Below are 15,327 nucleotides of genomic sequence, written 5' to 3' on the forward strand. Positions count from 1 at the left end.
CATGTCCTTCTAGAGATTTGTATCTCCTTTCTGAATAGGCATGGTATTGCCCATACCAGCCACAGATTTACATTCATGGTAGAAATTTCAGACTACAAAGTTCAGTAGTGGCCTCTGAGTGTTTGGGTAAAATTTTTCATCCCAAGCAAACTCTTAAGCTTTAGTAATAAAACAGACAAATAATCTCCAGTCTGTGGTGTATTATCAGTCTCGTTTACACTAACAGCAAGCACTAACAGCAAGCAAAGCAGTGCCTGAAACAATTCACCCATGTTAATGGTCTGTCTTATTTTAACTAAACCACAAACTCCCAAAGAATATACTATCGCTCTGAAGTTATTTAGGGTATGTCTGCGCAGACAACTACAGACAGACATGGACTCCTCTGTCTTCACTTTGAGCTGCCAAGACTGGTCCGGAAGCCATACAGCCGCGCCAGCCCTTCTCATACAAGCTTGGGCGCAGAGCCATGCTAATGCAGCTACAGGCTTCCGGCACGCAGCTGGCGCAGGTCTGCCCGGTTTGGCTCGTAGGCTGAGCCAGTTCACATCTGTGTGCACCCAGTGGATCTCCACAGCCTCTTATGTAGTTATTACAGTTTTCAGATCTTCAAATATAACTAACAAGTCCCAGTAGACAAAATTTGGTATGGCACAGTAGAGCTCAACAAGAACAGAATTCCATTAAAACAGCAAGAGCAATATTTTTCATTAGTGGGATGTTAAAAGGCCAATGCTTTCCCCAAATCAGAGAACTGAAAAAAAATAATATGGGTAAAAGGGTGCTATGCTGGAGTAGTTTCCTAACTAAATACCAGGCTTTAACAGCATGAGTAACAATGACCCACTCAGGAATCTGAGCAGAAGGATAAGGGATTACCAGAACTGATGGCATTATGGACAGGAATCCCCTTAAAGACAGACAGTTCTATATTTAGCATACCGTATTTAATTCAGCCAACAACCCCCCAGAAGTATCAAATATTTATTACTATCCCCAAATGAACCTTCAAATAAATGTAAATTTTTATTAGTATACAATTGCTTGTATCAGACACAACATACTTAGAGGAATGGGCTTTAAATTTGTTAAAATTCCTCATCAAATTAGTTATTTAGATGTGTTTTTGCTTAGTGCAGAGCACAAAAACGTTGACATTAGATTTGAGTATTTCAAGCTCTCAGAACCTGAGAAACCAAAGTGATGCATGGGTGTCTCAGACAATCAGTTTGTCCTGAAAGCACTACCTGCTGGTGGAGGATACATGTGGTGTAAAAAAAAAAGAAAAGAAGCTTATCATTAACTACACTGAAAGAAAGTAGAGATTTTCTGGGTAGGCAACACTATTAGAAAAAGCCTCGGATGGCCTCCTGTATATACAAGACCTTAGTGCACTGCAGTGACTGCAAACACCCCGGTAACAACTCGTGGTTCCTGACTCTTCTAGACAGAGCCATCTCCTGGCTAAAGGATGTAATACGGCACCGAGATCCGTTTGACAACCTGTTAAGTTCTCTTTCTTCCTCAGACAAGTTAATCAATTCTAACAGTACAGCTCAGAGATTCCTTGCTGATACACCTGTAAATAACTTACAGCTATCAAAGGCTGTATGAGCAGCTTTTTCCACTGTGCTGCTTTGCATCCTAGAATCTCAAAAAAACAATCAATCAAACAAACAAAACAAACAAACAAACAAAACACACACACAAAAAAAAAAACAACAAAAACAAACAAACAAAAAACACCACAAGGGTATCTAAAGGACTATATATTTTAGGGAAGGTATGTGCCTTTACTCCAACCCTTTTCTGTCCTCAGTAGATCACTTGCTCATGTGACATTATGTTTTCCTTGGAAAACTCTCCTTCTACCTTCTCTAAAAAATCCTTTATTTTGTCTTGATGTTTTCTAGCTGTGTAGGACACAACCAGGTATGAATCTATGGTCACATTAGGAGTGCCAGACATGCAAGCACCGTGAATCTGCTTCATTCTGTACAAAAACGTGGGAAGTTAGATGCCAAGATGGGATTTAAAAACAAAATTAGCACTGGACTGTGTTTACTTTCAGTATCTCTCAGTGACCTGAAGTCTAGAAACTTGCATTTCTTTTAAATTGAAAGATGAGTTTTTAGCATACCTATTGGGTTCCAGAAAGAAGCTGAGGTGTCAAGTAAAGGCACCAAATACTACAATATTTTTTTTCTCAGATCTGTTAAGGTAAAGTTAGCTTTGCTACTCTCCATCACTCCTTATCTCTTCTCTCAGCACTGGGCTGAGAAGGCTTCTGTCTGTCTAACTGGTATTTGGTTGTTATTGTAGCCAGTTGTAAGACAGAAAAATTTACAGGAGAGTAACTGTTGTCCTAAATTAGGCCAACCGGCTGCAAAGACAGCTTCCATGCACCATCCCTGAGCATCAGGATCTAGATCATTAATTCTGCCACTGATAAAATCTCATTATTTAAGGTTCTGCATTTAACGTACTAGGAAATCACTTTCACTTCCAGCTGAAACCATGCATACATTAGTAATTCACTGGACACACAGGTTTTTTTTTCAATATTTATCATACTGCAGCAAATCTCCAAAAGAACTACAGAGGATTATAAATTAACTGTACTTTTATTAACTGGCAGCCAAAAGGACCAACTGCACCCTGGGGTGCATCTGGCACAGCACTGCCAGCTGGCTGAGGGAAGGGACTGTCCTGCTCTGCTCTGTGCTGGTGCGGCCTCACCTTGAGCACTGGGTGCACATTTAGGCACCACAGTATAAAACACATAAAACTATTAGAGAGCATCCAAACGAGGGCTACAAAGACGGTGAAGGTCTTATAGGACAAGGTGTAAGATTTGCAACTGAAGTCACTGGGTTTGTTCAGCCCAGAGCAGAGCAGGCTGAGGGGAGGCCTCATGGCAGCCTGCAGCTCCCTCACCAGGGGAGCGGAGGGGCAGGCGCTGAGCTCTGCTCTCTGGGGACAGCGACAGGACCCGAGGGAACGGCATGGGGATGGGACAGGGGAGGGTCAGGCTGGGTGTTAGGGAAAGGTTCTGCACCCAGAGGGTGGTCGGGCACTGGGACAGGCTCCCCAGGGCAGTGGTCACAGCACCAAGCCTGTCAGAGTTCAAGAAGTGTTTGGACACTGCTCTCAGACATTGGGTCTGACTTTTGGGTGATCCCGTGTGGAACCAGAAGTCAGAGTTGATGATCCTTGTGGGTCCCTTCCAATTTAGAATATCTTATGACTGTATGATTCTGTGTTTTTCATCCACATTTGCATGGTGTATTATTTAAAATATTTAGATTTAAGGTAGGCTTGTTGATATGATGGGTTAATTATTCATTTAACTTCTAGTTCTCTTGAAGGAAAAAGTCCTCCCATTAGGTGGAAGGAAGAAAACATCAATTAAAAAAACAACTAGTCTTTGAGCAAATAAAACCTGTATGAGGTACTGCAGAAACGTTCCTATTGATTAAAGAAAGATGTTCATAGCTCTACTTTCAATATGAATCTACAGCAGTAGGTAATGCTCCCAGCACTTCAACATTTATTCAGTCAAAACCAAAGTATGCTATCCTATTTCTTATTTAGGAAACTTTAAAAGTTATTGGAACGATCACTGTCTTCACTTACCTTGAGACAACCAGGGGGAGGATCAACATTTTCAGCATCCTCATCAGTAACTCACCGGGAAACTGGAAATAACTAATTTCCTAGAAATACATGGAGAAATGCTTATTGTTTTGAGATAAAGACTATCTGCCTTCATGAGACCTGCTAGAGCTGTGAGTCAAGTGGTACAATCAGGTAACACTGGTAAAATCTCAAGCTTTAGTATATAAGGTAGCAAAGGTTATAGGCTTTAAGAGATCATTTTAAAATTCATTCAATTACATATTGTGTTGTAATTTAACAAAACACGCAGGATTTTTCATTCCTTTGCAAAAGATGACAAAAATGAAATAGGACACCTTCTAGGGACTACTATTAATAGGTTGCCTTGAAAAATATCTTCATTCTGCATTTTGTGTTTTGCTAGATGTGTATGAAGCTACTGCTTGGAAACAAAAAGTCTTCAGATTACAGATAGGGGTAGAAGAACACAGAATTATTTTAGCTCTTGTGTTTACTAAGTGCCATAATTTTTAACTTTTTATATTATACAATTTTTATATTGTATGCTCAAACAATGCATTCAGCAATGTATGTTGCCCTGTGTACACTGATAGACCAATACAGTAGTAAGAAATGAGTAGTAACAAAAAAAAAAAAGCTTAGTTTAAGTACACAGGAGGAGAAATCCCCAAGTGACACCAATAACATGGTCTGTTAATGATGGGAGATCTTAAATTTATTAATATAAAATACTATTGGCATATAAACACTTGTACCGCCATACACCTGATGGTGAAAATTATTGCCAATGTTTTCTTTAGACATACACGTTCCAAGGTAATATAAAATCTAACAAACATATGATACTGTTTTTACATTGATTCAACTTATTATCTATTCTCACAACATTGCAATGTAGTTATGTCATATTTACTAGGTATCTTAAAGACCAGAACACTTTGCAATACACAATGTTTGAGAATGGGTGAAAAGACCCAAAGAGCAGCGTATAGATCAATAAATAAAACAAATTAAACAAATTTAACAAATACACATACGTGCTTTTTATCTCAGAAAGTCCATCCTGAAGTTCCTCAGTTGCTATGTCTTTTGTTACTTAAGTACAATATTTTCTCTGCAGTGATATACTCAGCCATGCCACACATACCTGCTGGGAGAGACGTCTCGTCCTAAGGAAGAATCCGAGAAGACAGCCCACGGTGACCGACAGCACTGAGAGAATGAGTAAACCATTTCTTTTACAAACATCCTTGACCCGAGCGAGGATTGCATCAAAAGCCACTGCCATGCTGTCCTCCGTGCAATTTGGAGAAGAATCAGCATCCCATGGAGAGAGAATTCACTCACTCCTCTTGTAGGAGTGGACAGACCTAGCTCTGTATAGATCAGATCAAAGCATTTCCAGTTCTGCTTAGCTGACCTGCAAGGTCACCCCTCTGCCAATCGCCACCAAGCAAACAGCTGGCATTATTGTTCCAAATTAATACCAATAATCCTATTATCGACTACATCATTAAGAGCCTGGAAGAAGATTAGGGGGCTCTGGAAAATTAGAACAGAATGCAGTAGTATTTCTAAAACAAGACTGGTTCAAAACAAAGCGATGCTCTTGGAAGGAAGGCTGTGTTTGAGTACATTACCTAGTCTTCCTGGTTTGGGATTTGGGGATCAATGTAATTCATGCATACAAATGCATACAGGTAACGTTACTGCACCGTTTTCCTGTGCAGGACAGAGCAGGTAACATTGTGAACTGGACTATCACAACAGGGCAAACCAGGTAAAACTGAACTTCATTAACTAAAGCAGGCTTGGATATTTTGTTTTTGAGACCAAGAAAAGACCGAATGTGTAGCCTAAGAGCCACGTATTGATCAGAAAAGACTGATATACTGAAACACGGAAAGAGACCTTCTGGCATTTGGCATTTATTATCTTGGAAGCAAAATGATTTCACTTTTTCTCCTGCCACTATGTTGATTAGAGTAGGGCCAATTTACTTTCAGAGGATTACCAGACTAAGCCACAGGGATTGCTTTCCTTTCCTTTGTCATGTCTGCATTCAGCCCAACACTGATTTTTATGCTAGTATCTGATATAATTACACTACCGTAACCATTCACCATGCTACACTTACTGAAACTCCACTGTAGCGTGTGGGTTATCCTAAGATTATTCAATGTTTTTATGGAAAATATTCCATACAGGAGAACAAATGTGGGTATTTACTGTTTTATTTTAGATCGCAATGCAGTACTTGTAGCTACGTGCTCATGTGTGAGTCAAAAACTCATGAGACCAGACCATGGTCTGCAAGCAGGATCTGAATACAGTAGGATCAATATGACAAGAGTGCTGCTGTCAGGAGAATCCCATAATATGTGATCATACTAGGTGATCTTAAGTGTCAGGAGAATCCCATAATTTTTTATTAATACATGTGGTAAGAAACCACTGAACTGACACTGCAAGCTCAGTGCAGGCACTTCCTAAAACTGAGGTGATTTTGTTACCGTGACAGCACGCTTCCCCAACGGAGAAACGCGGCAAGACCCCCTCCCTCCCTCAGGCGCCCCGGCCGCCATTTGCCCCCCGCGGGCGGGCCGGGAGCTCCGCGGCCGGGGCGGAGCTGCGGGGGCGGAGCCGTTGGGGCCGGAGCTGTGGAGGCGCCGCCGCCGCCGGGCCGCAGAGCGGGGCCGGGGCGGGTGAGGCGGGTGTCGCGGGCGTCATGGCGGCGCGGCAGCTGCTGCTGCTGCGGCGGGGCTACAGCAGCGCGGGCGCTGCCGAGTACCTGCACCGCAGCATCGTGCCCACCATGCACTACCAGAAGAGCCTGCCCAGGTACCGCCGGGCTCGGCGGGGACGCGGGCAGAGGTCGGGCGCCGCAGGGCCGCAGCCCTGGGGTGTCTGCTGGGAGGAGAGGGCAAGGGAGGGAAGGGAAAGGAAGGGAAGGAAAGGGCACGAAAGGAAGGGAAGGGAGGCGGCTTGCTCTGGCTGGCTCTGGTGTTCTGTGTTCTCTTCCTGAAACTCCGTGGAGAAGGATGGTTTTGTTCTTTAAAGCACAGATACAACCGTCAAGTCACTTTCGAAAGTTGAGATTGGAAAGTAATCCCTGTACGTGTAATGGAGTTACTTTCTAGTTAGAGGAGGCTTAGAAAGGTACTGAGTAGGAAATCTGTAAGGAAATGTTCAGCACCCAGCAGTGAGCGGTAGTCCGGTACAGGAGGTGGCCAACCGAGCTGCACCATGCTCCTGAACAGAGGCTTCCCCTTGGTGCACCTTGTGACCCTGTGCTGCTTACGAGGTACTAACACCCTTCACTGCAATAACTTTAAAACAGGACAGTCAAGTTTTTGTTTTTTTTAACTTGTTTTCCTTCTCACAAGAAGCTTATGCTGTGAGGATGTATGTCCGTATATTCCCTTTCTTCTTCTTACTGAAGAAACTTTTAAACTATTTAGAAAGTATGGAGGATAAGGAAGAAAGAAGATGGAAAAGACTACAGTGTAAGAAACTGAGTCTTAATCGGTGCTGTTACTCATGAAGTGTGTGTCTCTTTTTGTTCCCCTTCCTTCAGACTGCCGGTTCCAAAGCTAGAAGATACAATTAAGAGATATCTGAATGCACAGAAACCTCTTTTAAACGATGACCAGTTCAGGTACGGACAAACAAGATACACATACTGCGTTACCGTTTGTTGCTTCAAAGCCACGGTTTCATATCAAAAATATAAATTATGACAGAATTTCAAATCTTTTATTGATTGCTGTAGGAAAACTGAAGAACTTGCTCATCAGTTTGAAAAGGGGATTGGAAGAGAGCTGCATGAGCAATTAGTTGCTCAAGACAAACAGAACAAGCATACTAGTTACATCACAGGTATGTTGACCAACTGGATATTGAAGGAGCCCTTAGATCATTGTACTTGATAATACGTAGCTCATAATGCTGCAAATAAAACAGGCTGAAGCTTAAGTTCTCTGTTCCATAAACTTGGAATAACATCTTCTGTATTCTACCTGTGACAATATTTGAGCAAATTCTGAGTCTCTGGTGGAACGAAGAAGGTCCTTCATGTAGCTTGAATATGCCAGAATTCTGCAGGATATAGTACTTAACAAGAATTATAGTCCCACAAGACATTTTTCCCTTTTAGAAAAGCAAAAATACCCTTTTAGAGTAGAAAATACCAAAGTCACTAGTAAAATATAATCAAAAGGGATGGGAAATAACGGTGATGCTATTGGAGTTAAAACAAACAAACAAACAAAAAAAAACTGTGGAAGGAAGAGGTCAACCACAAAGATAATATTTTATTTCAAGTTAATTATGCAGATGAAATTATTTTTCTGAAATCAGATTGCTTTGCTGAAAACAAGATTTCTCTGTGACATACAGTCTTATTTTTAGTTTGGTCTTTTCTAAAGGAACACTCTGCATTCTATACTGCCATCATAAAAGGGGAAATAGATGGGAAATAGATCATGGCAAAAAGTTAGGTATCCTTTTGTAAGGGTAGATCTTAAAATGTAGGATGGGCAACTTTGTAGGAATATTCTGTAGTGATAGTTTCTTGGGAAAATTCTCTCATTATGCTGATACAAGGGGTGGATAGATATTAAAGATTAGTTTTTCATGAGTTGCTTTGTGTAAATTTGAGTTTATGGTTTTTATTTTTATTGTATTCATTGCTATCTATTTACTGTAGGTTAATAGAGGAGCTTAACCAGTAGCTCCCCTAAGGAAAGTAAAGCAATCATTTCCAAATAATTCCAAGTTACGTAGCAATAAAACTGAACCTTGAGGGAGTTCAGAAAATATGACTAAGGTTTGGAAGGCAGAAATAATCAGTGCTCTGGACTTGAAACAACCTCCCCCCCAAAAAAAACAAAACCAAAACCAAACCAAACCAAAACAAAAATACTTTTTTAAAGAGCAAAAGAAAAAGAGATACACAGAAGGAGGAAGATGAGAATAAGGGAAAACAAATTAAGAGAGGGAAAGTATGCATGGAGTTTTTAGGTCGTTCTTCTTCCTTGTTGCTTCCACTGGCTTCCAAATACAAGTGCCTTCTTACGAAATTATTGGATGGATAGCAACAGAGGTGGAAATACTCAATTACTTAAGGAAGTTGAAGCTTACATGTTGTCTAGTGAATGCAATTCTGCCCTCACTGTCTATTGAGAGTGCCCATAAGGGTGTTAGCTTAACAAGTTGCACAGCAACCACAAACTCTGTAGAGAATACCAGATTATTTCACATAAGCTGCTAGTCAGTTTATTAGCTTATGTGTTCTATTCACTTTGTACAGTATCTGGGTTTTAACTGGTGCTAACTGTATGGTGTTTGTCAAGGCTAACCAGCATGCTTCTGCTTTGTGTCAATGAAATACAGGGTGTTTGTTTTCCTCTGTGTTTAGTTATTATTTTTAGGCCTCATAGAAGACCTGTTCTACTTTAAATTGTTTTCTGAAAATATGTATAGTTGCATCCATGCTGAACTTTCAAGTCCAAGGTTAAAAGGCTACATAATGATGTGGAATGTGTTTTTAAAATCATAATGAGTGCCAGTTACACTCATCTAGAATTAAAATTATGACAAATCCTTGAGTTACCTGTTGGCCTTCTTAGAACTCAGCTAGAAATTTATACTTGGGAATGATCCAGGCTTGAAATAATAATCTTTCATTCATCGGCTGCCTTGAGATGAACTTGGTATCCACTTGTTTCTGGTGTCTGCTTCCATACAACTTGTAATACCAAAACTTAACGAGTTCAGTGTTGTTAACAATGATGAAATAGATGCTACTTAAGAAGAAGAAGAAAAAAACAAACACAAAACAATCCTTTGCTGCCTGTGGCTATGCCTCCTGGATTTTTGTTTTACTCATAAGCATATGTGGAGGTGTGATTGCATTTTAGAGCTATGATGGCCTCCCTTCATTACAGCACAGACAAAAAACATTTGTGTCACATTCATGCTTCTTGCTATGCTGACATACCATGTGATGAAATGAGACTGTAAAAAACCTGTAGGTGTCAGATGTTATTCTTCTTTCTGAAGTCTGTTCTCAGTCTGGAATAATAACCTTGAGGTCCCTTCTAACCTAGAATATCCTGAGTTGGAAAGGACCCATAAGGATCATCAAGTCCATCTCCTGGCACCACACAGGTCTACCCAAAAATTCAGACCATGTGACTAAGAGCACAGTCCAAACGCTTCTTAAACTCTGACAAGCTTGGTGCAGTGACTGCTTCCCCGGGGAGCCTGTTCCAGTGCCCAACAGCCCTCTTGGTGAAGAACCTCTTCCTGATGTCTAACCTAAACCTCCCCAGCTGCAGCTTGACACCATTCCCAGGCATCCTATCGCTGGTCACTAAAGAGAATAGATCAGTGCCTTCCCCTCCACTGCCCCTCGTGAGGAAGCTGTAGGTCGCCTCAGCCTCCTCTTTTCCAGGCTGAACCTCATCATATTGCCAGCTTAAGAACCCAATTGTAATGCATTGGTATCAAGAGTGCTGTTCAGTGCTGTTTGCTTTAGTGGATAGGAGGAGGAAAAAGGTGAAAATGCGTGACAGCAAATGTGGATGGAGGAATGCTGCCAGGAAGAGAGGAGTAGGAATGAGGACAAACAATAAGGGAAACTCTGCCTCAGAAATAATTGCAGAATCACAGAATATCCTGAGTTGGAAGGGACCCACAAGGATCATGAAGTCCAACTTCTGATTCCACACAGAACCACCCCAAAACCAGACCCTATGTCTAAGAGCAATGTCCAAATGCTTCTTGAACTTTGTCAGGCTTGGTGCTGTGACCACTGCCCTGGGGAACCTGTCCCAGTGCCCGACCACCCTCTCGGTCAAGAACCTTTTCCTGAAGCCGAGCCTGACCTCCCCCTGTCCGAGCTCCATGCCGTTCTATTGGGTCCTGTCGCTGTCCCCAGAGAGCAGAGCTCCCTCATGAGGGAGCTGCAGGCTGCCATGAGGCGTCCCTTCAGCCTGCTCTGCTGAACAAACCAAGGGACCTCAGCCACTACTCAGTCTCTTCCCCTCCAGACCCTTCGCCATCTTTGTAGCTTTCCTTTGGATGCTCTCTAATAGTTTTATGCCCTTTCTATACTGTGGTGCCCAAAACTGCACACAGTACTCGAGGTGAGGCTGCACCAGTGCAGAGCAGAGCGGTACAGCCCCTTCCGTTGACCAGCTGGCAGTGCTGTGCCTGATGCACCCCAAGACACGCCTGGCCCTTTGGCAGCCAGGGCACACTGCTGGCTCATATTCAGCTTGCCATTGACCAAAACCCCCAGATCCACTTCTGTGGGGCTGTTCCTCAGCCTCTTGTCTCCCAGTCTGTATGTATATCCAGAGTTGCCCCTTCCCAGGTGCAGAATCTAGCACTTGCTCTTGTTAAACTTGGTATTTTTGGTGGTTGCACAGCTCACTAATTCGTCAAGATCTCTCTGCAATGCTTCTCTATGCTCAAGATAAGATTATAAAGAGAAGCATGCCATCAGTGATAGAGAATTGAAGAAATTTGTAGTTTAAGTGTACTTAAAGGTGTGTTGTAGTCTAAATGTGAGGTGTTCAATGAAATCAGTGCCAGGGAGCTGCATTGCATATCACAGGAGTTATGGTTTATCACTGAGATATACAGAAAACATGGAAATTTTCCCTCAGTGCTGGTGACATTGAGAGTCTTCATATGGATCGCTCCAAATACAGTATTTTTACAATTAGCCAGCAGTACCTCTCCTAGTAATTGGAGATTGGGAGAGTCCTTGAGGGAATTACTGCACATTTTTTTCTAGTTTATTTGCACTTCAATAGGTATTAACGATTACTGTTTGAGGTGGGATATTGATTACATGAACCTCTGGTCTGATTCAGTACACTGCTTTTATGTTCTGACCTGTTTCTCAATTCTCTTGTTTCCAGGTCCCTGGTTTGATATGTACCTAAAATCACGTGACCCTGTTGTTTTGAATTTTAATGCATTTATGTCTTTTAATCCTGACCCAAAATCTGAGTATAATGATCAACTCATACGAGCTACGAATATGACTGTTTCTGCTGTGCGTTTTATGAAGACCTTCAGGGCTGGTTATCTTGAACCTGAGGTTTTTCACCTCAATCCAGAAAAAAGTGACACTGAGCTCTTTAAGAAAATTATTCGATTTGTGCCTTCCTCACTTTCTTGGTTTGGTGCCTACATGGTCAATGCATACCCCCTAGATATGTCTCAGTACTTCAGGCTTTTCAATTCTACACGGTTGCCTAAACTCAACAGAGATGAGCTTTTGACAGATGAAAAGGCAAAACACTTGCTGGTAATGAGAAAAGGGAATTTTTATGTATTTGATGTTATTGATAGAGATGGAAATATGGTGAAACCTTCAGAAATACAAGCACACTTGAAATACATCCTCAGTGACAACAGTCCAGCCCCAGACTTCCCACTTGGCTACCTCACCAGTGAAAACCGAGATACTTGGGCATTGCTGAGAAAGAATCTACTGGATAGCGGCAACGAGGAAGCTCTTCAAAAAGTAGACACTGCTCTGTTTTGTTTAAGTTTAGATGATTTTCCCATTAAAGACTTTGTGCACTTGTCCCATACTATGTTGCATGGAGATGGTGCTAACCGCTGGTATGACAAATCCTTTAATCTTATCATAGCTAAAGATGGCACTGCAGGAATTAATTTTGAACATTCCTGGGGTGATGGTGTGGCTGTGCTTAGATTCCAGAACGAAGTCTTTAAAGACAGTACCAAAGTACCAGCTGTCAGCCCTCAGTCGCAGCCTGCTTCCGTCGACTCTTCCAGAGCAGTGCAGAAACTTGACTTTAAGCTGAATGATGCCTTAAAAGCAGGAATTACGAAAGCAAAGCAGAAGTTTGATGCCAGTGTAGAATCACTGTCTATTGATATGATTCAGTTCCATGAAGGGGGCAAGGAACTTCTAAAGCAGAAGAAGGTGAGCCCAGATGCTGTGGTTCAGCTTGCCTTCCAGATGGCTTTCCTTCGACAATACAATCAGACGGTTGCTACATATGAATCTTGTAGTACTGCAGCTTTCAAACATGGTCGCACAGAAACTATCCGTCCTGCCTCTATTCATACAAAGAAGTGTTCGGAGGCTTTTGTCAGGGAACTGTCCAAACATAGCACAGAAGAGCTTCAGAAGTTGATTGTGGAGTGCTCCAAATACCATGGCCGTTTGACAAAAGAAGCTGCTATGGGTGAGTAGGAATGTATCACTTTTCTTTTTGCACTAAAATGTTTGTTGAAGTTGCTATCAAAGTTTTACTTCACAAGTAAATAATTAAATTTCGATGTAGGTCTGATGTTAATGCAAACTTAACTGTAACAGAAAGCTGCAGTTTAAAATGTGTTCCATGACCCTCATTTCTTGATTAGGGGGAGATGCCTCTGTGCTCCTAGTTCCCTGTTAACATGTCTAGATTTCCTTCTTACTGTAGTTTTGTCCTTAAAGCAGCTGGGCTGTTTGAAGCACTAATACTTAATATATGCTATACTCTCCAAGGCAACTAAGAACTTTGGCTTTATGACTGAAGAGTTGCTGCCTAATCCCTGCAGGGGTATAAAGGCTTTAACAACTTCCAAAGCAAACTGATTCTTTGGCTGTGCTACTCTTGGTATTTTTCTAAATGCTTTATTTCGAATCGACCTTCCCAGAAGCATAACTTGCTGTACTGTTTCAGTGAAGTCAGTGAGACTTTATTGAACATTACCCCACAGAGTCTAAAATGTGCCTCCTGTTGATGCAAGATCTTCTTTAGATTCACAAATTTTAGGAAAGCCTTTCTCTTTTGAAAAAAAAAGAAAAAAAAAAGGAAATGGTCAGATAAAGAATGTGATGCATTATTAAAATTGCCTGTTAACATTGCTTTATTTACTATCATGATTCCTGGCTGAGGCTAGTAGTACAACAGCAAGCCCTCATTCCTCAGCACAGGTGCATTAGAAGTGCAGAAAAATTTCTAGGTTCTGAAAAGTGTTTCTTGCTAATACAAAAAAAACCCTCAGTTCTTCAGACCTCTTCTTTTGTGGCTTAAAAGTAAGGTGTTACCTAAAAAGTGAGTTTACTTCCTACAAAAATTAGTCATATCTCTAATACTTGTTACTTTATTTTAACAGGTCAGGGATTTGACCGACATCTCTTTGGGTTGCGCTATTTAGCCCAATCCAAAGGTATTGCATTGCCTGATTTCTATCAAGACCAAGCCTATGCTCGACTTAATTACAACATAATTTCTACAAGCACATTAGTTAGCCCGGCTGTGCAGTTAGGAGGATTTGGCCCAGTGGTGCCTGATGGCTATGGAGTAGGATATCAAGTACATGATGATTGGATAGGTTGCAATGTTTCGTCTTACCCAACTAGGAATGGTAAAGAATTCCTTCAGTGCATACACAAGTCACTGGAAAGTATCTTCAGTGTTTTAAAGGGCAAGAAGGTAGGTAGTTAGACAAAAGGGATGGAAGACTTACAGTTGTGATAGAGAATACAGACCTTGTCTAATTGGCAGTACCTACTAATCAGTGTTCAATGTGGCTGAAACCGAAGAGCTAAATTGGCTTCAATTAGCTTCCTTGAACTTGAATACTGTGTAGATTCAATTTGAAATTTTTATCTATTTTAAAGAAATCAAGTGCAGACCTTGAATGCATTATTTCAGGAAATACAAGCATTCATGATGTTGAAAAATGAAGTAACAGAACTGGCTGTTAAAACAGATCCACATGCTCTTAAAATACATTTAAAATAAAAAGCATTGTTACCACATTTGTGACCTCTGACATCTTTGTTCTATGAGTGTTCAGGCAGACAGCAGCACTGTGAAACCACCCTTAAACTGTTTGGTTTTAAAGTAATATATGCAATAGTTTTAAATATGAAAGAGTGATTATGTTTGCACTCTTGCAGTAAGCTTGCTTACTAACTTGTCACACCTACTTTTTTCTTTAAACTTGAATCAACATCAGAACTGATTGTACCTCAACGGTTTGAAGCCTTTCCAATATAACAGCTTTTTGAGAAACAAAAAATGAAGTGCAAGGCTTTAACTAACCTGCAGTCACCAACTGTGCTGTTAAATTGACGAAAAGACAATTGTGATGCAATAAAGCTATATAATAATAACCACAGTTATTTTATTACTGGTATCAAAATCATACAGTGTGGGTAGTCTCTCTATCAGTATCTCATGTTTCTTGTAAAGGTTAGAAAGAATACTTTTCAAAGCCTGCTGCAGTGTTGTCTTTCACCTTCCATATGTGAAGTTTGTCCAGTAATCTGCTGCTTTTGTTCTGCTGTGTACACGTGCTCCTGTGCCTTCAAAAAGTCACTGAACTTTATCATTGGAATTCTCTTTCCAATATTCCTCCTGCTGTAGTGACCTTAACAGAATATTTTTCTAATTTTTTTGCTTACTTTTGTACTTGCCTTTGGCTGCAATTCTTTATGTCATTTATTGTACCAAATATTAGAGTTTTAGTGCTTAGAGATGCATCTTTAATGCATCAGGGTTTGTTGTAGGAATTGTAAAGACTAAGGCTTAGCCAAACATGCTGAAGGGTTCAAGGAAAGCTTGAGCATACACATCGCTATAAAGTAGTCACACCATGAATTCAAGATGAATTCAAACTGGCGCAGACAGGTTCCTC

General features: G+C 41.1%; 2 protein-coding genes across 4 annotated transcripts in view; one reads left to right on the forward strand and one right to left on the reverse strand.

Annotated features, from left to right (window-relative positions):
- SLC1A7 (solute carrier family 1 member 7) overlaps positions 1-6,273 on the reverse strand; it is a 50,247-nt gene extending 43,974 nt beyond the window's left edge. The window contains exons 1-2 of one of the 2 annotated variants that reach the window (XM_084528441.1): positions 4,787-6,273; positions 3,637-3,716 (exon numbers count right to left, since the gene is read on the reverse strand). In XM_084528441.1, coding sequence (XP_084384567.1) covers positions 3,637-3,716; positions 4,787-4,927 — 221 coding nt within the window. In that variant the 5' untranslated portion in view covers positions 4,928-6,273. The remainder of the gene's footprint in view (positions 1-3,636; positions 3,717-4,786) is intronic. The other variant, XM_084528440.1, reaches the window with a different exon arrangement.
- Positions 6,274-6,283: 10 nt separating this feature from the next.
- Positions 6,284-14,803, forward strand: CPT2 (carnitine palmitoyltransferase 2). Of its 2 annotated transcripts, XM_084528432.1 has the most exons (5): positions 6,284-6,480; positions 7,217-7,297; positions 7,412-7,518; positions 11,574-12,878; positions 13,798-14,803. In XM_084528432.1, the coding sequence occupies exons 1-5, from the start codon at positions 6,368-6,370 to the stop codon at positions 14,127-14,129; spliced, it is 1,938 nt and encodes a 645-aa protein (XP_084384558.1). In that variant the 5' UTR covers positions 6,284-6,367; the 3' UTR covers positions 14,130-14,803. The 2 variants fall into 2 exon arrangements, with proteins under 2 accessions (XP_084384558.1, XP_084384559.1); XM_084528433.1 differs by lacking the exon at positions 7,412-7,518 and having other exon boundaries at positions 6,329-6,480.
- Positions 14,804-15,327: the final 524 nt, after the last annotated feature.

The sequence above is a fragment of the Aythya ferina genome (assembly GCF_964211825.1).
Source record: "Aythya ferina genome assembly, chromosome: 8".
Lineage (NCBI taxonomy): Eukaryota > Metazoa > Chordata > Aves > Anseriformes > Anatidae > Aythya > Aythya ferina.